Source organism: Pseudorasbora parva, chromosome 11, assembly GCF_024679245.1.
Source record: "Pseudorasbora parva isolate DD20220531a chromosome 11, ASM2467924v1, whole genome shotgun sequence".
Taxonomy (NCBI): domain Eukaryota; kingdom Metazoa; phylum Chordata; class Actinopteri; order Cypriniformes; family Gobionidae; genus Pseudorasbora; species Pseudorasbora parva.
In genome coordinates, this window is record NC_090182.1 from 5,251,995 (window position 1) to 5,276,918 (window position 24,924).

The 24,924-nt window shown below is 37.3% G+C and overlaps 1 protein-coding gene across 1 annotated transcript; it reads left to right on the plus strand.

The window, feature by feature from the left end:
• The first annotated feature begins 1,300 nt into the window (after positions 1-1,300).
• Positions 1,301-22,857, plus strand: fam199x (family with sequence similarity 199, X-linked). The gene is made up of 7 exons (XM_067456853.1): positions 1,301-1,439; positions 4,131-4,304; positions 8,889-9,108; positions 9,385-9,537; positions 12,791-12,952; positions 17,273-17,515; positions 19,932-22,857. The coding sequence occupies exons 2-7, from the start codon at positions 4,138-4,140 to the stop codon at positions 20,103-20,105; spliced, it is 1,119 nt and encodes a 372-aa protein (XP_067312954.1). The 5' UTR covers positions 1,301-1,439; positions 4,131-4,137; the 3' UTR covers positions 20,106-22,857.
• The last annotated feature ends 2,067 nt before the right edge of the window (positions 22,858-24,924 follow it).

The following is a 24,924-nucleotide window of genomic DNA, read 5'->3' on the forward strand; positions in this document are numbered from 1 at the left end:
CTCCTGCCTGGGTGTCCAGAGCCCGGTGAAGAAGGAGCTAAGTCCAAGAGGGCAAGGCAATGGTTAGGTGGTACATACAGGACCTCCCAGCGGAGCCAGGTTTTGGTTGTTCTCCAGTTGGATCTGTTGATGGATGGCCCACTGAATGGGACTGACGAACATGGCAGGAGGGAGTATGGTCTCTGGTTTTTCTGGTTCAGGATCTGCTTGATATAGCCAGGATAAAGCATAAGCCCTTTTGTTTTGGTCTCCAGGACAATACATGACCTTGAAGTTAAGGCCATTCTGGCTTGGCGATGGTTGAGTCATTTGGGATCTCTTAGATATTCGAAGTTCCGATGATCAGTGATTACATCGAAGGGGTGTTTTGCTCCCTCCAGCCAATGTCTCCACTCCACCAGGGCGAGCTTGATAGCCAGGAGTTTCTGATTCATGATATCATAGTTCTGCTCCGCTGGGGATAGCTTCTTCGAGAAGAACGCGCATGGATGGAGTCGTGAGGGTTCCCCCTGCTGCTGTGACAGCACCGCTCCGACCCCGGTAAAGGAGGCATCCACCTCCATGATGAACTGGCGGTTAGGATCTGGATGGACCAGGATCGGAGCGGACTGGAAGGCGAGCTTCAACTGATGGGAGGCTTCCTTGGCAGATGGAGTCCAGGACAGAGACTTGGGCCGGTTCTTTAACAGGGAGGTGAGAGGTGAGCTTAGCAGTCTGTAGTTGTTGATAAAGTGTCGGTAGAAGTTGGCAAATCCCAGGAATCGTTGTAACTCTTTGATAGTGTTGGGTAACGGCCAGCCAAGAATGGTGTCCACCTTCCTTCGGTGCATCTTGACGCCTTGGTTGTCAATGATGTAACCTAGAAACTGGGCTGAGGTGGTATGGAACTCACACTTCTCCAACTTGAGATACAGGTGATGCTCGTGAAGTTTTTGGAGGACTTGGATTACATGCTCTTCATGCTCCCTCATGTTACGAGAGTAGATGAGGATATCATCTATATAGATGATGACGAACTTGTTCAGGAATTCATGGAAGAATTTAGCATCACAGAAAGTCCATTTATCTTCTCTGTTTTGGATATACTTACTGAGTACACTATTGCAAGGGTAACATCTAAGTAACATTTTAAATGTAATTCCTTTTATCTTGTTTGTTAAAAGATATTTGTGTGGAAGAGACCATTCTCCAAATAATATTGTACTTCTTAAAATAACCAATGTGTGGGAAAGAGGGTATAAAAAGGTAAGAAATGTCATTTTGATCCACACTCCGTACCAGTCGGTGGCGGTAAAACACCATTTTGTTGTTTGTCAAACGCCAGTGAAGTCTCAGAAGAAGAAGAATGACGTCACTAGTGTGACGTATGCAGCGGAAGGGGATTGAGATCTGATGTTGGCGCTGCTCATATTAAACCTTTAAAACAGACAATACCGCAGGTATGTGTCAAATATAAATATCACTTTACATAATTAATGTTTCTTTTAGTCCGAGTGCAGTTATCAAGCAGGGTAGAGAGTGAAATGGTCTCGGTCATGAGTTTACGGAGGTTGAAGGATAATCGCTAATATTCTGAGATCCGAGTTTCTAAAATAATGAATAAGTCAGTTAAATGTTGTTACTTATTTCCACTAAATTAACGACATGCGTTAGTTTTCCTTCATCCCTGATTTAATATAGACCTAACCGATGATTATACCTGCTGTGTAGCATTAGCTGGCCTGCTAGCAGAGCTCGGAGTGTTTACACCAGAATATCATTTAAAACACACACACACACACACACACACACACACACACACACACACACACACACACACACACACACACACACACACACACACACACAATGTATGTATGGGCTATTCTACAGAACTGGTTCAAAGTCAGAGTTGGAAAGATCGTGAATAAAATGTATTTGTATTTTGTATGTATTTAAATTGTATAATATCCAGGTACACATTTCTAGTAATTGTGCAGTTAATTCTCATATTGTATTTTTCAGAAAGTTTTGGAATATGTTCCCTTTCTCCACTACTGAAACACAATAATAAATAATTTAACAAGAAGGCTTACGTTGACTTATTAAGATTTTGTTTACATCTACCTTGTAAATATATATATATATATTAGCTATTTTACTATTTTTTGTTGATATTTTTTTACAGGTAAATCAATAACAAAATAAATTTTAACAGTATTTAAAGTGTAATTTATGAGATTTGTTGTATTTTGAATCCAGGCATAAAGTTTATCATACTGAATGTAAAGTTAAGGAGTCATTAGTTTGAATATGCATTGAGTCAAACACTATCATAACGTCTTATTTGATAAATCAGTATACTTTATGGGATTGTACAAAACATCCCATGTTTCAGTAGTGACCGTAATGTTTTGGTAGTGATCACATTACAGGATTTTAACTTGCATCCTAAAATACTAATGATTTGCATTATAAAACATACTAAAATACAAATGATTTTCATAACTGTGCTAACATTTTGTTTATTTCCCCCAAATAAACGAATATGTGTTTCCTTCACTACCAAAACCACCATATTTCCTGATCAAAACAATATGAGTGTTGTTAAAATCAGTCTCAGCCAGTGGACTAAAACATACACTGTTTCTGTAGTACTACTACTTCTTTTCTTTTTCTTTACATTAAGTTTAACGATATACAAAGAAAATATAAAATAAATATTGTTGAAATGTAGTGGTTAGGGTTAGCCACCTCCCAACTGAAAGTAACCAATAAATGATATATATTTTTTTATAGATTACACTTACAGATATTTAAAATATTATTGTAGGATTCAAAATGATCTTAGGTAACAACTAAGATTTGAATATGTAAATGCTTTTAAAATGTGTGTTTTGTTTGGGGCACAGCAGTTTGCACCAATTCCGAAGATGTGTGTGTGTGTGTGTGTGTGTGTGTGTGTGTGTGTGTGTGTGTGTGTGTGTGTGTGTGTGTGTGTGTGTGTGTGTGTGTGTAACAAAGATACAAATAAAACCATTAAAAAATAAATTAAAAAAAAGGTCTATATTGTTATCCTCGTAATTATTGTCCTTGGTGGAATGGGCCTTATTTTTGATTAATATAAAGCGTTGTTTATTTAATTTGCATCTTTTATTCTGTTGTATTTATCTATGCTTGTAATTTGTAAATTTCTTGTTCTTATCTTAGGTCTATTTTTATTACCACAAAAACATTATCTGATTAATTGACAAAATAATCGAAGGATTACTCAACCGAGTGTGTTGCGAGAGAAGCCCTGTTTCCACCTGGTATTAAGAAGCGTTTTCGGGATCCGATCACAAACGGCCAGCCAGGACACATTACCGCTTTCACCTGATAGTATCCTGCGTTTCAAACACGTCTCCGGTGACCGCTTGAGTTTGGATTACCTAATTCTTCATCACACACATCACTTTCAGTGCACAAATACTATCGAATGAACAAACATTAAAAAAATGTTTGCGGCTTATGCGAATGAATGTAATATAATATTCTGTTGTAAAATAATGTCCTTTAATTTTGAATTAGGGTTGTCATCTCGCAGAAATGACCTTTTGCAGACGGTGGTGTCTGCAATGGTTTACGTCCACGCAAGACACGACCGCATTTATCTCGCTGAGATGAGCGTTTTGACAATTTTGCGGATATGTGTCCATTCATACGCAAAAAAGTTTTTCCGAATTAAATTGTCTTTCGTGTCTTTTTGCGCTTGAGTACTTTAAAACTGCTAAAACATTCAAATGATAAACTTTCGCTCTATGGCGGTTAAGCGTTGCAATTAGTGTTATTTTAAACTGGTATGATTTGACCTGGCCATAGTTTTACCCAAAAAAAGGAGGTTTGTATGTGTCTTGACAGGTCAGTAAGCTTATTTACATTCATGCATTTAGCAGACGCTTTTATCCAAAGCGACTTACGACTGAGGAGTACAGGAAGCGATCCGTCATGAAGAGGCGAAGATGGAGGTCGGAAGGTCGTTCCACCAGCCGGGAACGGCTTAACTGGCTTAATAGCAGATAGCAAGCAGGCTTGATTTGATTGGATATTTGGGCTGTCAGTCATTTATCTGTTGTGAGGTCATTTCTGATGCCAGTGTCTGTTCTTCTTAGCTTGCAGATGTCTGAGCATGTCTATGAGAAGTTCCTTGCTCCAGAAGAGCCGTTTCCACTGCTCTCACAGGGAGGAAACTTCAGTGAAAATGCCACACTGGATATTAGTGACTTTGGGTGTCAGTTGTCCTCATGTCACCGAACAGACCCTTTACACCGCTTTCACAGCAGCAGGTGAGTAGCTGGAGATTAGGCAGGAGTTTATTAATAATGAGTTTTTGTCCCTCTATTGACAGTCTACGCAACTACCACCAGGGCTTGACATTAAGCATGTTCATGTGCTTTTCCTTTGGACAAGTAAATCGTTCATTCACTTGTCCGAGTAAAAAATGTGCTTGTCCGGAAAAAAGTTCGATTTTTATTACATTTTTGTGTGTGTGTGTGTTGCAGAGGTGGGTAGAGTAGCCAAAATCTTTACTCAAGTAAAAGTACAAGTACTTACGGAAATATTTACTCAAGTAAAAGTAAAAGTAACAATCGTAATAGTTACTTGAGTAAGAGTAAAAAAGTATTAGATGAAAAAACTACTCAAGTACTTAGTTACTAGTTACTTTCGATCTGATTGATAAGATCCTATATATATATATATATATCTGTGTGTGTGTGTGTGTGTGTTTAATGGTTAAACAGTGTAAATTAATGGTGTGCTGGGCTAACAACAGCTCTTTTTAAAACATACTTTGCTCTTATACTTTTATAAGTATATGCATTCTTAAAAATACAGTCCCATTTTTAAATGTATATATACACTGCAGACTGTTGTCTGTCCGGATATGTGTATAAATGCAAGATGTTACATTAGGCTATTCAATTTGTTTCGTTTTTAGCCTGATCTCATCAGTACCTATGGCAACGTTTTTGCAAACCACAAAATATGTACCAATACGTACATATTGCGACAGTTTCAAAGTGAAATGTCCACTGGGTGGCGCTAAAAGCTCATTTTTTTCCAGAAGAGATTTGCGTGAATCTGACATGTTTTGTTACGTTGTGTTTTTAACGTACACCCACACTAAACCTACCCGAAAGTGTTAACAAAAGCAAATGTGACAAAAATAAAATTGTGTCCATGTATTTTTAGCTTGTGTTAGGAACTCGTCTTTGAGCTCTTACCATGACTCGTTCTTCACGGGGTTCGCTCTCAAGCTTTTCGCATTGCAAATACAAATCTGTATCAGCTGAGCTATCGAGCAAATCTGGTGAATCAGAAAAGCAGAACATGGAGCTGTGACGCAAAATTCAAAATGTTTTAGTTTACAAACCATAGACTAAAAAATGCAGTTTTTCTGATAGTGTTCATTTCTGTTGGAAACTGCAGTGTATTGGTACGTATTTTGTGGTTTGCAGAAATGTCACAGGTACATTTTGCCAATGAGGTTGCTCGTTTTATGAGAAAAAAAAGATATGTAAATGTGCAGATGTGAACGTTTGTTTGTGGACGTGTGTTCGGAGGATTCAAATGATTTTTCAATGCTTGCACAAGAGAGCATATGAGGAAAACACTTGGACAGTGTGTGAAATAGTATTACAATAAAGGAAAAGTGCCCATAGTTACCAATTTACCATTAATAGTGTTCAAATATAGGCATCATTGTTACACTTACTGCTGTTTTCTCAGGTTGGAGCTGGAATTAATGTATGCTGAGATGTCCGTTCATATTGGTGCACAGCATGCATTACATTATGAAACTGTTCTTTTTGACATCTTTGACAGAAAACAGGCTGAACTTGAGGCCACGTACGGGTGATCTGCCGTAGCTCACACATCTCCCTCTGCTTCGGCCATCATCTTCTGACTAAACGCGCGCTAATTTGATGCGGGTGATGCGTATCCACCTCTCGCGAAGCAGCCTCTCCAACGTTTCGCGAGACTTGCGAACAATTCATAACTTATTTTAAAATATATAATTAACTATCATCATTGACAGTAGCGGAGGAACGCCACCGAATGTAACGAAGTAAAAGTACAGTTTTTTCACAAGAAATGTACTTGAGTAAAAGTAAAAGTACCCATTTTTAAATATACTCTAAAAGTACAAGTTACCCAAAAAATGTACTCAAGTAAATGTAACGAAGTAAATGTAATTCGTTACTACCCACCTCTGGTGTGTTGTAAATATTATTTATTCTGAAGCAATATTCTCACCAATGTTCAATCAGCCTTGACATATATATATATATATATATATATATATATATATATATATATATATGTATATATATATATATATAATATCTCATTTCAAATTTGTGATATTTTTACCTTTTATAAAGGGCATTTCCCCCTAATCTTATTAAATATAGGCTAAGCTTCAGGTTTAATTTTATATTGTTAAATTTGCTTAATACATTAAATTAAAATAAGACACTATAAGGGCTGTTACCAATCAAATTAAATAATTTACACTGAAAAATAACAACTGCGTTAAATAATGTTTAGAGGTTTGTAGTTTTGAATAGACAAAAAAGAAATGTTCGAAAGAAATGTTTAAACATGAAACTAAACCTCCAGTAGGTGGCAGCAGGTGAGTCTTAATGAGTGAGTCATTGAGTCGTTCATTTAAACGATTCATTGAAACACTGAATCGTTCAGTAACACGCTTGTTGCTGTGGGACGCGTTACGGTTCTACGAATGAACGACTTTCGCTGCTAAAATAGAACAAAACACTCAATATTGCATTTAAAATGTAAGTGACTAAGTGAATGTTAATTAATTGTTTATGAAGCTGTCTTATGAAATCAGTGTCAGTTTCAGTCGTGATGGTATTCAGGAAACCGCTTTAACGCTCTAGTGTTGTAATTTCTCCTTGAGAGGCTGCACGAGCGTCAACAGCGCGACCTTGTTATCGTTAGTTCATCATATATTATTATCCACCACTATCGATCGCCACTTACGCTAAATTAATGCACAATCATTCTTGCATTTTGGTGATTCGCTAGTTATTTTTTTGTTTTAATCAGGCTCTTGTCCGTCGGGCAAGTAAAATTCTCTTTCACTTGTCCCGGACAAGCGTTAATTTCCAGCCCTGTACCACTTTCTTGACAAGTTCATAAAGAGATTGTAAAACTAAACGATATGAATTGAGTGGTTTAGTCCAAATTTACTGAAGAGGCTCGATTGCTGAACAGATTGAGTTTAGGCTTTTATTCCCATTTAAACATTTCAACTTTCTAGCGTTATAGACCTTATGCGGCAGAGAAACAAGCGCACCGCCATATTTTGAATTTTGTCTTTAAACTTCAGTTATTGCCGTATCTCTGTATTATATTTCTATGGCATCGCTGTCGAAGAGTAATTAGCTGGTCGAGTGGATTTACTTATTGTAGAGTTAATGAAAGTTATCATAAGCAATGTAATGTTTGAAGTCATATCAATAGACCGGGAAGATTTTTAAAACTAGCAGTTCATTCATAAATCCATTGCTGGAGCAGCTGAGAAGGGTTTGCTGTCACTAGAGGCGAAATAAAAACTATCATTGACACCTCGTGGAGTTTGTTTTGACACACGAGGCTGACACACAGAACAGGACACTTCAGATGCGGATTTAAAACAGACAATCAAATGTATGTTATACAGTACATGTTTGCATATCATTATAAAGTTATTCATTTGTTGACTAGATGCTGCTTTAGTGAAGAACAGCCGTATGTTTGCTGTTAAGGCTGACATGACGCTAACAACGTTTTTACAGATTCAAAAGCATGATGGCTCTCATTAGACCACAAAATGGGAAGTTCAAGTTTGGTATGAGCCACAGGAAAATCAACTATTTGCTGCCCTTTCTGGCCAGCAGGACACACTTGTCCAACCCATTTTCCCAAATACATAACAGTTGCCTTGGCAAATTCACACTTAGCCAAGTTCAACGTTAGGGAAGCTTTCAGCAAGCACATGGAAACGGCAAACAGGGCGTCCATGTGTTCTTTCCAGCTAGACGAATACACCATAATGTCGTCCAAATAAGCTTTACAGAAGATTTGATAATGCTTAGGGTCTTTTCTGGTCCATTTGGTAAAAGCACAATGATTTTAAACTAATATTTTTAACACTGACATGACGAGTGCTTTGGACAGGTATGATGTTAAAGGGTTAGTTTACCCAAAAATGAAATCTATGCCTTTAATGACTCCCCCTAATGTCGTTCCACACCCGTAAGACCTCCGTTCATCTTCACACAGTTTAAGATATTTTATATTTAGTCTGAGAGCGAATGCAAGTGTATGCACACTATACTGTCCATGTCCAGAAAGGGAATAAAAACACCATCACAGTAGTCCATATGAGACATCAGTGGGTTAATTAGTCTCTTGAAGCAGCAGAAATACATTTGGGTCCAAAAATAACAAAAACTACGACTTTATTCAGCATTGTCTTCTCTTCCTTGTTTGTTTTTAATCCACAAACAAAGGTTTGAACGGTTATTAATCAGTGTATTGATTCATGATTTGGATCGCCAATGTCACGTGATTTCAGCAGTTTGACACGCGATCCGAATCATGAATCGATACGCTGATTCATAACCGTTCGAATCTTTATTTTAATCCGAAGATGAACGGAGGTCTTACGGGTGTGGAACGACATTAGGAAGAGTCATTAATGACATAAATTTCATTTTTGGGTGAACTAACCCTTTAAAGTTTTGGACCCGAGCAAGCTCAAGTCTTGAGTCAGACCTTGGATTTTCAGATCCAATTGAACCCGTGAAGACCCTTTAGTGTGAACTGCATTTAATTCAACAACGGTCTCCTCTTTGCAGATGGAACCTGACGTCATGCGGCACAAGTGTTGCCAGTTCAGAGTGCAGCGAGGAGCTCTTCTCCTCAGTTTCTGTGGGCGACCAGGATGACTGCTACTCCCTCCTGGACGATCAGGAGCTCGCCTCCTTTGACCTGTTTCCGGAAGGCAGTGTGTGCAGCGACGTGTCCTCCTCCATCAGCACTTACTGGGATTGGTCAGACAGTGAATTTGAGTGGCAGGTGAGCCCTTAGTTTTGAATCTGTTTTATAGGGCTGTGATGTGCTTCACTCGTGTTATTATATTCACGTAAAACAGCATTCACATACAAAAAAAAATTTGTTCGGCCGACCACCGCCAGTGATACTCAGCCACCACGGTGGTAAAAACCTGCCTCCATCACAACCCTACAGTTTTTGTTGAGATGTCACTTTCATTGTATTTTATTTTCTTACATATGGACAAGCTGTTGATTACTTTATTGAAGAATTTGCTGAACAAGAACTGTCTCATTGTAGTTACCAGGCAGTGACATAGCCAGTGGCAGTGATGTGCTGTCAGACATCATACCCAGCGTGCCCAGTTCACCCTGCCTTGTGTCCAAAAGAAAAAACAAACCACACCGAAATCTGGATGAGCTGCCCTGGAGTGCCATGACTAACGATGAACAGGTCGGTTTATTTTATTAGTGCGATGAAAATATAAAATGCACCAGTATGTGTTGCCATACACTACAAAAAATGCTCTTCTTATTTAGTATTTTTTTCTTGCTTCCAGTCCAAATATCTAAAAATTCTTAAATCAAGATTCATTTACTAGATATGTTAAATAACAAGATATTTTTGCTTATTTTCTTGGGGGAACAAAATCTAAATGAAGGGAGTTTTTGCTTAAAACAAGCAAAATGATCTGCCAATGGGGCCACCCTTAAAAATATTCTTGTTTGCCGTAACCCGACCGACCCTGTCAATTTAGGGCCGACTCAATTTTTTTTTTTTTTTTCCTTTTAGTCCGACCGACTTGCCGGTTGTAAATTGCTTTAAGACCAACCAATTTCTTTTTACTCTTCAAACAACTAATACAACAGTAATAAAATAATATGAATTATATTTTAGTAAGTATTATAAATGTATAAATTGCCTGGGCCATACAAACGAAGGCTACGTTCTTTCATTTATAGAAAAACCCGTGACGTCATCTATGTTTACACTATGGTTAACGGATGTCACACTATGGCCTGCACGTGCGTTCGTTTCGGCTCATACTCTCATTCACTGTGATGTTAGACTATTAAAGCTCTGTCGGAGATTTCGCCGCAGTGTGTGACAGGAGTCAGGACCATGGACACGTTACACACACCAGGCAAGTGCACTGCAGAGGGGAGGGCTTTGAGACCCTGCCCTTTTTGAAAATTAATCAAAAGTGCCCCTCTCAACATTAATCATTACTATATTGTGGCGAATAAAACAGAATTTGAATTATGATTAATATAACAACGTGTACAAAACAGTAACAAATGGCGGAAAAGCCGTTTATCTTGTCCCTGTCAGTCTGAAATGTCGTTGTCATAACGCGTTGCTATGGGTAGCGTGTGTTCTGCTCGACCGCAGCGCGTGGTTGAAGCGGCGGCACTGGTTGTAACTCAAAAAATAATGCTTTATGTATGGTTCTGTCGATGGATACACGTGCACTACAACAGCGATAATAAAAGAAAAACGTGGGTAAAACGGTCTATCTTTGTAAACTGTGTTCAATGCATGCGAGTGCTGCCGTATGACCAGTCATTTTCGCCATCATCACTCAGTATATTCGCCAGAAGACGCGAATGAGAACTCTCTGCAAGTGAGAGATCTGTCTCTTTGCGCAGCGCGCGCACGTCTCACAGCGCGCAAATATTGAGTTCTTTCAAGTCTTGCGTTTGAACGGATAAACTCACACAAAAATTATGTCAACATGTCGATCTTGATGAGTATCCATCAGACATAGTCTGTATATGCCTTTAGAGAACTTTTTACAGTCGAGAAAGACGATGCATATCTCTGTATTAGGTCTTAAAGGGGCAGTAGCCTTTACTGCTGTCTGTCAAACAAAAGATAAGGACATCACTCACTGCTCTTGATTGAATAGCTTTTGTAAGTTTAATAAGGATTAATTTTTAATTTAAACAGTTAAATGTGCAGTTATTTTACATTTGATTAATTTATTAAATTTCTCTACCTAAAAACTAATTTTAGACCTACCTGGAAAACCTCAAAAGCATTGTTTATTTTATTAGTATCTTTGCTCAATAGTATTTATTTGTGCTGCTGCTTGTATTTAAGTTTTTTGTTCTTATTTTCTTTATTTTTATTTGACAGTAGTTCTTTCTGTCCCTGAGCATGGCAAATACCAAACCGTACTGAAACCGTGAACCTAAAACCATGATACAAACCGAACCGTGAGCAATCTGTACTCTACACCCCTAGCATAACGTGTGTATGGGGGGCCACAAAATTAGAACATTTTCAAAGGGTGCCATGACTGAAAAAAGTTTGGGAAACACTGATTTAGTGAATGGCTGTGGCTCGACGGCAGGAAAAACAATCCAAACAATCACGATTTTTAAACCTTTTTCATCATTAACGTTAATCAAATCTATTATTCTAAATGTAGGCTGCCAAGAAGGAGGAAAGAGGGGCAGTGTCTCTTCAAAAAAACTGAAAGACGATACATAATATTACAAAAATAAAATAACGTCTGAAAAAAAAATGGTCTGCCATTGTCTGCAATGTTTGTTTACTGTAATATTTACCAGTAAAGAGTTGGTTATAGCTACTTAATTAATTGAATTCATAAAAACAACTTTTTGCTTTTTAATATTCAAATGCACTAGTCTATATCACCAGATGCGTTGGTCTGGCAAGAAGTGCAAGCCACTTCAGAGACACAGATAGCTGCGTGTTCTGAGTTAACACAATCGAGCGTAAAAATAAGAAACATATCACGGGAAAATACTAAAACAGAAGACAGCAGGAAAAGAGCTAAAATACGCGAGAAACCCGGAAAAAAAGGGAGGGTTGACAGCTTTGAGTCAATGACAGCTAGCTGGTGGTTGGACCTTTTTCTTAAAGAATGCACCTGAAATTTATGCAATAAACATGTTTTTGACAAATATTTCAATTTGTTTGTGGTGTATATAGCCTGCAATTAGCCTATGCGCCCGAAGGCACGGCTTGAAGACCCAGTCAGTGATGTCACGATATGCCAATTTGTTTAAATTCATACCTACGTAATCACCATCACCAAAAATTTACTTTTTTTTTTGTATTAAAATTTGAAAAAAAAAATATTGACCTACCTACCGACCCTTTTTTTAATTTTTTTTACTGTTACTGCAAACCAAAATATTTTTAAGGATGGCCCGGGGTGAGATAAATAATCTTCTTTCTGTTTGGGATAGAAACAAGATTTCAATCAGAAATAAGATTATTTTCTCATCCCATTGGCAGATAATTTATCTTGTTTTAAGCAAATACTCACTTCATTTTAATTTTAGTTTTAAGAAAACAAGGAAAAATATCATATGTAATTTTACTTACATAGTACATGCATCTTGATTTAAGAATCATGTAGATATTTAGACTAGAAGCTAGACAAAATTACTAAGTAAGAGCATTTTTTGCAGTGTATACATTGGAATCCGAGACCACCAAATAACAATAACTAACATGGATCATATGGTTTTGTCCATGTCAATAATTCAACATGATTGCTGAGAAAATTTTAGTAATCTATTTTTTTTTTCCAATAGCACTTTTATATTGTTGTAGTGATACTATCATTTCTAAATGTAAACATTAATGTTAAAGGAAAGAAAGGAAGTGTTTTGGGTTTCTTTAGAGCTGTTGTTAATGTGAGCTAACTGTTTTGATTTTTGGTTTTCAGGTGGAATATATTGAATATTTGAGTCGAAAAGTGAGCACAGAGATGGGACTCCGGGAGCAACTTGATATCATAAAAATAATCGACCCGAGTGCACAGATACTGCCGACAGACAGCGAGTTCATCATTGAACTAAACTGCCTCACAGATGAGAAACTTAAACAGGTAATGAGTTACTATATTACATGCCATTCTAGATGAGTTGGGGGAAGTGACCTGGGTAATGCCCACTCCAAACTAAATGGCATTCATTTATCCACAGTGAACTTTGACCATGCAATTTATTGTAACAGATGCAACTCGTTCTGTAACTCATTTAGGCTTGTAATGGATTTTACCTCCCTCATATTTGACAAAACACCTGATTTTCATCAGGCACGTGCAATTGTGCGCTTACTATAGTTGGTTACCTATGGTTGGATTTTACACATATAATCCGTATATAACCGGACCAAATCAGAACGCAGATTTCGGTGTGTCATTTTGGTGACACCTAAATTCAAACGTGCTTTGGCTGACGCCGAGCCCGAGACAGATGCGCTTAGCACTCGTCACATATCACAACTATTCATTGTTTTCAACCACATAATGTTTATTTTAGGTTCCAGAAATGTAATTGCACATAAGCTCTAGCAAAAACACACACTGATGTCTATGGAGCGGCAATAACAATCCTTTCAGACAGTTATAATTTGACTACGCGTCTTATTTATATCAAATGCACGCTATATAGTTAACGACCGGTGTATAGTTTGCTCTATTCTTCTCTCCCTTCACCGGTCACTTACTTTCATGTATTGTGTGAGACCTGATGTAAATCCGACAGATCCGATTCTCTGAGGCTCAAACTAACATGGCGGCGCCCATCGCACATTATAAATCAACTAACATGATCATTATAAAGGCATTTAAACGACAAAACACATTCACTTACACATCTTTAAAAATCAGAATATCAGATAGTTCATGACAGTTAAAACAAGTTTGTGAATATTTTGAATAAAAAAACTAAATAAAACCGATACAGCTGAGCTGTGACGTGAGAAGCACGACGCGTCACCATGGAAATAATAAGGCGATGTGTTAGAAATATTTAGCCAGAGAGTATTGTCATATTTCTGCAAAATAATGCTGAACCTTGAATCTGGTTTGTAGCAGACCAAGAATAGGCAACTTTGCTAGTACGGGAACTGTTAGGCAATACATAGTGTTAAATTAGTCCTATTGTAGTTGGGTTAGGTTTTACCATGAATTGAAGTAAATTTGTTGTGTTTTGTATTTATTTATATATTTAAGTATACTTTACATTTTTAATAAACTGTTCAATTTAAAGAATTTATTCAAATAAATAAAAATTCAGCAAAACCCATGCTTTATTGTCATCCACTGTCGTTTTGTGGCTCTTTTTTTAATTAAGTATCGGTTTTTGCACCGGTATTGTAAAAAACCCGAATGATACCCAACCCTAGCGCTTAAACTTCCGACTCTTGTTTCCTGTGACTGTTCGCTGTTAGGTGCGGACTCTGAGCAGTTCTTCAGCAAACCTTTTGTTGTGCACTTCATGCTACCAAACATTACTTTGTCGCCTAATTACTCTTCCTTATCAGCTCCACTGTTGTGTTGAGCTGGAAAAAACGTGTGGATGAGTTCACGCATTGAGTTTTTACTATGGCAAGCTGTTTTAACATTAATGCCGTAGTATCTTCTGGCTGCAGAGTGAGCAGACGTTTGTCCAGTCTCTCTATGTTCTCTTGCTTAAAAGTGGCGCTTTGGTCAAAGACGCTGACATGGCTTTCTCTCATTGTTGTCAGCCTCATCCGGTTGAATCGCTTTAACATTTATGCTATCAAACACTCGCTCGCATGACTGTCTGCTTCAATGTGAGGGCAGAAATTTTATTGCCAATATGATTTTATGATGCTGCCAAACATGACTGATTGCTCTATTCTTATCAGCTCAGCTGTTGCGTTGAGCCGGAACAGTTGTGTGAATGAGTTCAAGAGTTAAGAGTGAGATTTCCTATGGCGAGCTATTTTGGCGCTAGTCCATAGTGACTTTGGGTTACTAAGCAAGCAGACAGGGTTTTCCCTATCTTTCATCCTTTACCTAATAGCGGCGATTGGGTTGAAGACACTCTGGCTAAACAGCTGTCTAACCGCTGTCAGCCTCGCCTCATGTGAACAGTCACTTCATGTGACTGGCTGCATTTATGCACAGGATCTGAGCAGTTCTGCAGCACTTGTATTGTGTGCTATGGTTTTGGCGCTTCATGCTACCAAACATGAGTTTGTCATTCTGTTCTTGTCAGTTCTGTTGTTGAGTTGAGCTGTAACTATCGCGTAAATGCGTGTTAAGAGTAATTTCTTATAGCAAGCTGTTTCAACATTCAAGCCAAAAGAGAGTTGGATGAACCGCAAAGCATATTCGCCTCTCATGTGGCCTTTTGGTCCATGTCCAGCCTTTTCTGCTGTCTCGGACAAATTTTGGCCTGACTTCGGTTCTCCGTGCCCTTTAGGCTTCAGAGGCCAAGAAATAGCACTAGGGTTGTGTATGTGTGGCCCATTTATGCTGGCATACAAGCTCCCACTATCACAATTGGCCCTGGCTTGCCTGATCGAGGGAATGGACTGTTTCAGAGGTTTTTCCCAGGTCTCTGGGCCTAAGGTCCTCTTCACACCTGCCTTGTTTGGTCCAGATTTTCGGACTTTTCAGTTTGGTTCGAATCAAAATTACAGGTGTGAAACCTCCCCTGGACCATGGTTCGGACCAAACAGACAAAATTTGGTCCGACCAAAAGAGGTAGTCTCGGTCCGGATCAAACTGAACAATGGTTCGATTCGTTTCTAGCGTGAAAGCATTTTCCGTATGGTTTGGACTTTCAGAGTATTTACAGGAAGTGTGGCTCCCGTGTAACCTAAACAACAGACGAAGACCAAAGATAGCAGGAAGATCACAGGAAAAATGAGCCGTGGTAGCACTTGGGGAGAGGATGAGACGTTTTTTAATTGAAATATGGTCTGACGACATAAAAAATCAGCTGGAAAACGCACAATGCAGACACTTTCCAAGTATTTTTGGAGCGGATGAGAGAGAGAGGGTATAAGAGGACGGGAGAGCAATGCCACCTGAAGATAAAGAAACTGCAGGAGCAATATACAAAGGTGCGCAATGCCTTTCCTGCCGGCGACGATGTTCGAACAACAAGGACGTTCATTTGGCGAATTTGAAGTAGCCTCGAGTATAGTTGGTGCTGCAGATAGTAGTACAATAACAGCATAGTGGCAACGATATGCATCTGTTCATTCATTTTTGTCAAAGTTACCCGTGTCGAATTGACAACGCGCAGACGCACGTTCGTTTACAAACCAATCAATGTTAAGATTCAGCCCACACAGATGAATGACGACAGGACGCAATCCATCATGTAAAGGTATTTAGTGCACTCGCATAATTGCAGTGTGAAAGCAAACCAAAATATCAAAACATGAACTTTGGTGGACTTGGTCGGTTTCACTCGGACCTTGGCCTGGACTTTCAGGTGTGAAAACGCCCTAAGTCTGTTGTATGTTCACACCACCCAGTTTCTACGAGTTCAGCCTTGTTTTGGCAGGTTCTTCCCACGATAGTGTTTTCTGGGAGATTTTCTGTATCTTTCAATATACCTGAGACTTTTACTTCACTACATTTCACTAATTACTACAGTAAAAAAGGCAAAAGTCTATTACCAACAAAAGGTTAACATTTATTTATAGGCAAGAAACAAAACAGATGAAAATATAGTAACAGCAACAAACATTTATAAGAAAAAGTGCAGAAAAGAATACAAACTTATACAGTTAAACAAAATCACCATCAGTGCCACCAAGAGATACACTGTCTGAAAGCCTTAATAAAGACTGAAATTTAGGAATAAATGATGTATAACAGTGAATTGACTGAATCCGTTTTTCATTACAACCCATTGTTACTGTCAAAGTTTGGTAGTTTTTTACAGAAATTATTTTACAGTGTAGTGTTGACTTATTCCAGACTCATCTAGACTTATTTGGTCAATTGGAGCAAACGTCCTGTATTGTGTTTCTAAGACTTAAGGTTTGTCAGTTATTTCATACAAGTTGATTAGTCTCAACATTTTTACAGGTTATTCTGAGATGTTAAAATCTTGAAAACATTGAGATTTGTATTGATCCTTTAGGTGCTGAGCTACATACATGAGCACAGTCCGAAGCAGAAAATTACTACAGTAAAAAGACGGTTTTACCAGGGTCAACAGTCTTACTAATAAAAGTTTTAACTTTTATTTATAAGCAAGAAACAAAGCAGATGAAAATATAGTAAAAGCAACAAACATTTATAAGAAAAAGTGCAGAAAAGAATTCAAACTCTGTTACTTTCATATGGTGAGCATTAGATTTTTGCTAATTTATTCTGAGATGTTAGTCAGTAAAACTCTTGAAAACATTGAGATATGTATTGTTCCTTTAGGTGCGGAGCTACATCCGTGAGCACAGTCCGAGGCAGCGTCCCAGTATGGCGCGTGACGGCTGGAAGAGGAGCTTGGCGAGCAGCGGCAGTGCCAGCGGTGTGAGTGTCCACAGCAGCAGTAATGCCAGCCTGGTGAGCAGCGCCAGCAGCAGCACCGCCTCCACCGGCTCCAACTCCAGCATCAGCCGCGCTCACAGCGACGGGAACCTGGCCACTGCTGCGGAGCGGATACGAGACTCTAAGGTACTTTCAGCACTCCATCACTTCAAGACGTCAAGAAAAGTAGGATAAGACGGTGTAGTGCTAATGTGATATGTCTTAATACAAACATATTAGGTGTGTGTAATCTGATATACAAGGAAATGTCTGTCGTCTAGAAAAAGTCAGTTCTCTTGAATGAAAACAAAAACAGATTAAATCAGTCTGACAAATCATTCACTGTACAAACTAAGAAAAAAAGTAACTTTAAGTGTTTTTTTTAAATAATTTTTTAGTACTTTCCTGATTAAGCCATCTCGCATAATAGATACTTACACTGATTCCAAGTCAAGTCACCTTTATTTTTATAGCGCTTTTACAATGCTGATTGTTTCAAAGCAGCTTCACAGTGTTAAACGGGAAATGTTTTGTGTCCCCAACTGATCAAGCCAAGCCAAAGGCAACAGAAGACAAAAAAATATATATAATAATTTACATAAATCGTCTCGTTTAAAAGTTGTACATAGGCCTGTCACGATAACAAATTTTGCTGGACGATAAATTGGCCAAGAAATTATTGCGATAAACGATAATATTGTCGTTCTGAGACCATTTTCATCTAAAATAATGATAACGGCATAAAAAAGCAGGAACACCTTTTCAAAGATCAATAAACTTTAATTTCTAAAGACTATTTAACACTAAAAATGGAAAACATTTTAAAGAACCACAATAAATAAACAAAACAACCAAAAACAATAAATAAAATGGATGTAAACTGCAACGGATGTGTTTTAGGAGCATATTAGGGGCGGCACGGTTCACAAAACCCACGGTTCGGCTCGGGTCACGGTTTTCCGTTCTGTACGGTTGTTGTTGTTTTTTCTTTTAATCCAGAAATGTACTTCAGCATATGATATATTAATTATCCACAATTAAGGATACAGTATAAAAAAAATTGTTATATCATAGCCTAATCATGCACAAACTGAACTTGACCATCTCTGAGGAAAGTGATATTTTGATACAGCGAGAGAGAAGACATGACATGCTTTTCATTTATTTGGCAAAAAAAGGAGAATGTGTATTGCTATCTCTACAGGAACTTATGTGCCTTTTTAGCACACAAAGATTGAACTGAAGAATTAACTTGCGTGTATCAAACTTCAGTGTAGCTTTAAGCCTCGTTTATACTCGTCGCGTCGGCTCGAGCGCGAGGGTGCGCGCGGCAAAAATGATGTCGACGCGGAGTGCGCGAGACCTCATTTCACTTGGCGTTGTGCACGTCAAATTTCGTAACTTTGCGTGTGGCTCCGCAACCGAAGAGCCACGAGTTCCAGACGAATCTGCTGGCCGAGAATGACGTCTCATCACGCCGCACCCGGTCTGTGCGTCGAGTATAAACACCTCCCCAAACGGAAGAGGCGCGCGCAGTCAACGAATCCAGTCTCAGGTGAAAAAGGCCAGGCAAAGACTGTACCACCTGCGCCAGCTGAGGAAATTCCGGGTCTCACCAGCTATCCTGAAAACTTTCTATTCAGGAGTGATAGAAAGTTTACTGACTCAGTGCATCACAGCGTGGTATGGTAACAGCACCAGTCACGACTGCAAAGCCCTGCAAAGAGTGGTGCGCTTGTCCGAGCGCATCTCAGGGTCAGCTCTCCCGTCTCGGCAGGACATCTACATCAAACGATGCACAGGCAGAGCTACAAAAATCATCAATGACATTAATCACCCGGCCAACCCACACTTCACCCGGCTGCCTTCTGGTAAGCGCTTCCGTAGCCTGATGGCCAAAACTGAGAGACTCGGCAGGAGTTTCTTCCCACAGGCCATCAGACTCCTGAACGCTGTCACTTAACAACATGTGACTTCACCTCACTCACGCGGCCGGAAAAATTATCGAGCTCTTTTTTTTTAATCGTGCGATTAATTGATTTATCGACTATCGCGAAAGGCCTAGTTGTACATCCCTTTTGGTTTTTATTATGGTGTGTGTAGTTTCCTCAATGATCAGTGACTATAGCTGCAATTACACTGCTACAAGTCTTAATGCACAAATCTGATCTGTTTTTCTTTTTGTCCTGCCTATTTACTTTCACTTTACTGGTATTGAACATCTGTTACATCAGTCCCTACCAAAACTTATTCGGTAACTTAATTTTTAGGTTTCACTTCTCGCTTTGAACTAGTTGTTTATTAGCATGGTTTATTAGAAGGTTTCTAGAAATCCAGAAGATGTTGATTAGCTGGTTCTGGTGTATTAAATTAGAGCTGGACAGTGGCAGGATTGGGCAATCCTGGTCTATTGTAACCAACAATAGAAAGGCCCAAGAACAAATTCATTGTATCTGTACAAGCGACCACCAGCTGCCTGTGTGGGTGAAGCTTAAGGTGAATATCGACCTATGCCTGGCTATTCCTAATCGTAAAATCATAATGTTGTGATCGTCTTTTACAGAAACGCTCCAAGCAGAGGAAAATGCAGCAGAAGGCTTTACGCAAGCGCCAGCTGAAGGAGCAGAGACAGGCTCGCAAAGAGAGATTGAGCGGCCTGTTCCTAAATGAGGAGGTCCTTTCACTTAAAGTCCCAGAGGAGGAAGACCACTCTGACGATGTTGATGTATTGATGTGACGAGAGTGAATTATTCAGTGTTCCTTCTAAGCCTCTTCCATGCAGCATTAATCACTCTGTTCTAGACATCTTTCAGGCAACCAGGGGCACAAAAAAGGCATTGAAATGTGTGTACGCAATTTTCCATGCACATCAGAATTTATAAAAAAATAAATAAACTTAGCGTTAAACCTTGCGCACTCTAGACCATCTCGATCCGCTTGCTTGGTGCGCAGTGTGAGGGTTCAAATGAACCGCACTAACAGAGCAAAGTTTCTTTCAATCCAACCAAGCGTGTCAAATGTGAACACGTCCGCAGATGAAATATTACACTCTCATTAATGGAGTCAAATTACATAGACTTTATCCAGGAGTTAAACTACAATTATATGGATTTAGAGATATTTGTAGTGGATGTGCTGCTGAACTCTTGTTCGAAGAAAATATTTCTCGCTTAGATGTGCATTTTCGTTCATGTGCAGGCAGACAGGATCCTAATGAGGACTCCTGTGATCTTCCCAACATTATGACAAATAAAACTGTATTTGAAGGACAGAATTCGAAGGAAATGGTTAAGATTTAGACGTTTTATTTTTAAAATGTATGCTGAGTCAGTTGCATTTACACTGCAAAAAATCTGATCCATTTAGAAATGTATAAACATTACAAGTTTACCTTATAGGCAAATTTGGATATGTTTTAGTTGTTTAGAATAATTATATTTGGTCAGTGGATAAACAGACTAAAACTCTTCTCTGAAAAGTAATAATTTGTTAAATTTATGTAGCGCTTTTCAGATAGATGGAAGGAGTCTCCTCAACCATCACTAATATGCAGCATCACCTGACGGCAGCCATTTTGTGCCACAACATCGAACACACACCAGCTTATGGAAGAGAGGAGACTGAGTGATGAAGCCAATCAGGAGAGGGGGATGATTAGGAGGCCATGATGGACAGAGGCCAATGGGCAAATTTAATGGCCTTAATAAAACCTCTTCCAGCAGAAGCCTAGTTTTCCCAGTTAGTCTCCCATCCAGATACTGACCAGGCTCAGTCCTGCTTAGCTTCAGTCTTAGGTTAAAGGGTGATATCGCTATTGTAGGCCTATTTTGTACAATTTTCCAGATATTTTGATATATTTATTCTAAAACAAGACATGGATACTACATGATTTTTAGCAGTGTAATCATGTGACTGCGCAAATAGCATTCACACTCCGTATCTCATATATTCCTAATGTCTTGTACCATTAAACATGGTATCACGTGGATGGGGATTTGCATAATGATATGCAGATGCGTAGTAAAACTAGGCACCGTAAGCTCCACATATAGTTATTTCGGGGTCGGGAGATGCGTGTACACACAATCTAGCATGTGTACACACACTTGTAGGATGAAATCTACGCTAGGTTTTATACACGTGGCCCCAGATCTTAGTTGTAGTAATAAAGTCTGCGGTTAGTAAATGCTGTCTGACCAACATGTCAACTAACCGTTTATCATGTCTTTAAATGTAAATGAATGTGCATCTAGTCAGTTTTCTGAAGATGCACATACCTATATATATAAAATGGTTGAGTTGTGCATGCAGTCCACACACCTATAAATGACTGCTGCCTCCTAAAGTTATACTGATACATGTTACTAGTCAGTTTAAGAGCAAAAATGTGTGCTACACACTTTACATGGAAAAATAGTGAATAACCAACTGCATCTGTTACCAAGTTTAATCTGGTATAATTGCAGTCGGAAGCACATACTGTAAATGATAGGGATTTTTTAAAATGGTTTGCCAGACTTGCGATGAACGTGAATCTTAAGGAGAGCATTGAAAAAAATATATATATTTGGTTTACAATAAAAGCGTTTTGACTCTTGCCCAGAAGATAAAACATCTTTTTGTAACGGCTCAGTCAAATGTGCGTTGTACCAAACCAAAATTCAAGTTCTTAAATGGTGTTTAAAAGCATTAAAAGGACAATGACGAATATTTGAAAATGTATTTCATCATGTTATACACTGACATCATTCATATGTACATAGTTTATTGTGTAATTATTGCTTGTAGAAGTACATACAATATGAACTCAGGCATAGAGGGAACACTGACAAATGAAGTCTTAGCCTTCATTTTGTATCTACTTTAAGTTTATTTGAAAGGTCATACAATTATGTTTTTGAAACTTTTTGACATTTAAATTTCACATGAAAAACTAACCGAACAAGATGTTAAACATGTTTTGGAAATATTACATGTGCTCTCTTTTAGCCAAGTTTCAGAGAAGTAATATTTCATAAATTTGATTGTGATTATATTTATATAATCTGTTATACTGGAAGTGAAGCGACTACTTTTTAAGTGTAAAAACATCTTAGTTGTTTTTTTTAAACCTTGCATACGTGTTAGTTAAGCATTCATTTAAGCTTCCTTTTATTGCGAATGTGCAGTAAACATAGTGCAAAAATTAAAAGATTCATCTAAAAAGGTATTGACCTAAAAGAGTATTTTCCCTTTGACCTCTCTAAACATAAATGCGATGATATTCAAACAATTCGATCATTCACAAAAATGTTTAGTTGCAATGTGTCTAAGTAACACATTTTTAGAGAAGGCCATTTTGTTATTTGTTGCCCTATTTGTAAGACTAGTACATTGATATTTTGATCCAGACATATACATGTATAAGGTGAAGTTAGTATGACTTGCCTGCTCTGCTGAAATGTCTGAATATTCTTAATTTCATCAAATAAAATCAAAGTATGACATGACTAATGTGTGATATATAGTGCTCATCATAATGTAGCTTTGTCTCAATTATATATTGTCTTGACATAACATACTTTCAGCATTTAAACACATCTGGTAACACTTTACAATAAGGTTTCATTAGTTAACATTTATTAATGTATTAACTAAGATGAACTAACCAAAAGCAGTACATTTGTTACTGTATTTGTTATCTTTGTTAACATTAGTTGATATAAATCCAGCTGTTCATGTTAGTACACAGGGCATTAACTAATGAGGTAACACTTTATAATACAGATGCACTAATATGCATTAATTCATGCTTAACTAATGCACAGATAATCATGAGTTAATGTATGACTTCTTAATAACTAACCCATTTATTAATGATTGCTGCATCAGCGACTAATGTAGATTATATGATTAATAGATTAAGTAATCATTCAATTGTTATTAGTTAAATGTGTCATAATGTATAAATTCCCTTATAACATTATACTAACTAATAATGTAAATTAACATGTTAATTACCACAACAGGTCACGGGTGTTTTAATTAATCATCAGCTAATGATTTATAAAGGTCTCATTACGTTATGACTTTACTTGCTGAGGCACATGACTATTAACGAATTCAAAACCTATAACCACACTTACATATTACTTAATCAACTAGTTAATAGTCATGTGCCCCAACAAGTAGTCATAACATTATGAACCCTTTATAAATCATTAGCTAATGATTTTTTGCCTTTAACAGATGTTGTCTTAAGGTTGCCAGGTATTCATTCTAAGGATCAATACACGTTTGTTTTTGCTGCTGGAAGAAAAATTGCATTAAATGACGCATTATCATCCTGCACATGCTAAAATCTAAATAAATTACAATCTATAAGTAAATGCACGCTTTTCTTAAAAGGGGGATCTTACTCTACATTTTATACCCACACAGGTTGGCGTTTTGCAGGACATCTCTGACAATGACCACAACTATACTTAATCAGAGTGTGTATTACATAGTTTGTTACATAGTTGACAAATTCACCAGGGAAAACATAATTTCCCTTGTAAAATCAAAATGGTGTTTCATGATTAATCTTGGCAACTAGCAGATATATTACACTGATGCAAATCAACTGAGACCAAGTCATTTTATTGAGAAAGCGTATGCATTTTGTACTTTTTAGTTGATGTTTGACTTTCTTTGAAGATGTGAAATGTACCCTACAGATTGAGCCGTTTATTTCTATTGTAACTAAAATGTATTATTATTATTTCGTTTATTTTTTTTTTTGCAATAAGGTTTAGGGATAGGCTACTGTTTAGGTATCAATATATATATATATATATATATATATATATATATATATATATATATATAGGCTATATATATATATATATATATATATATATATATATATAGGCTATATATATATATATATATATATATATATATATATATAGGCTATATATATATATATATATATATATATATATATATAGGCTATATATATATATATATATATATATATATATATAGGCTATATATATATATATATATATATATATATATAGGCTATATATATATATATATATATAGGCTATATATATATATATATATATATATATATATATATATATATAGGCTATATATATATATATATATATATATATATATATATATATATATATATATATATATATATATATATATATATATATATATATATATATGCATGCATTTGGCAGACGCTTTTATCCAAAGCGACTTACATTGCATTCAAGGTGGCTACACATTTTACATAAACACGTAACTAAATACATTTGTGATATAAAGGATTCGTAAACTGGCTATGTTACGTTTCTATACTAATACTTATGCTGCCATATTTAGCATAAACCCAAACGTAGCTACACAAAAAAATTGTTTTGTACCTGTACATTTGATATGAATACCTACGTATGAGACCTGACTGACTGTATTATAGATCTTTATAGATTTTTCAGCAGGATGCAATGGGCATTTGGGATGAACACAAACACGGTAAAAATGCACTGTAACTTTTTTTTTTTTAAGACAGAGATCAT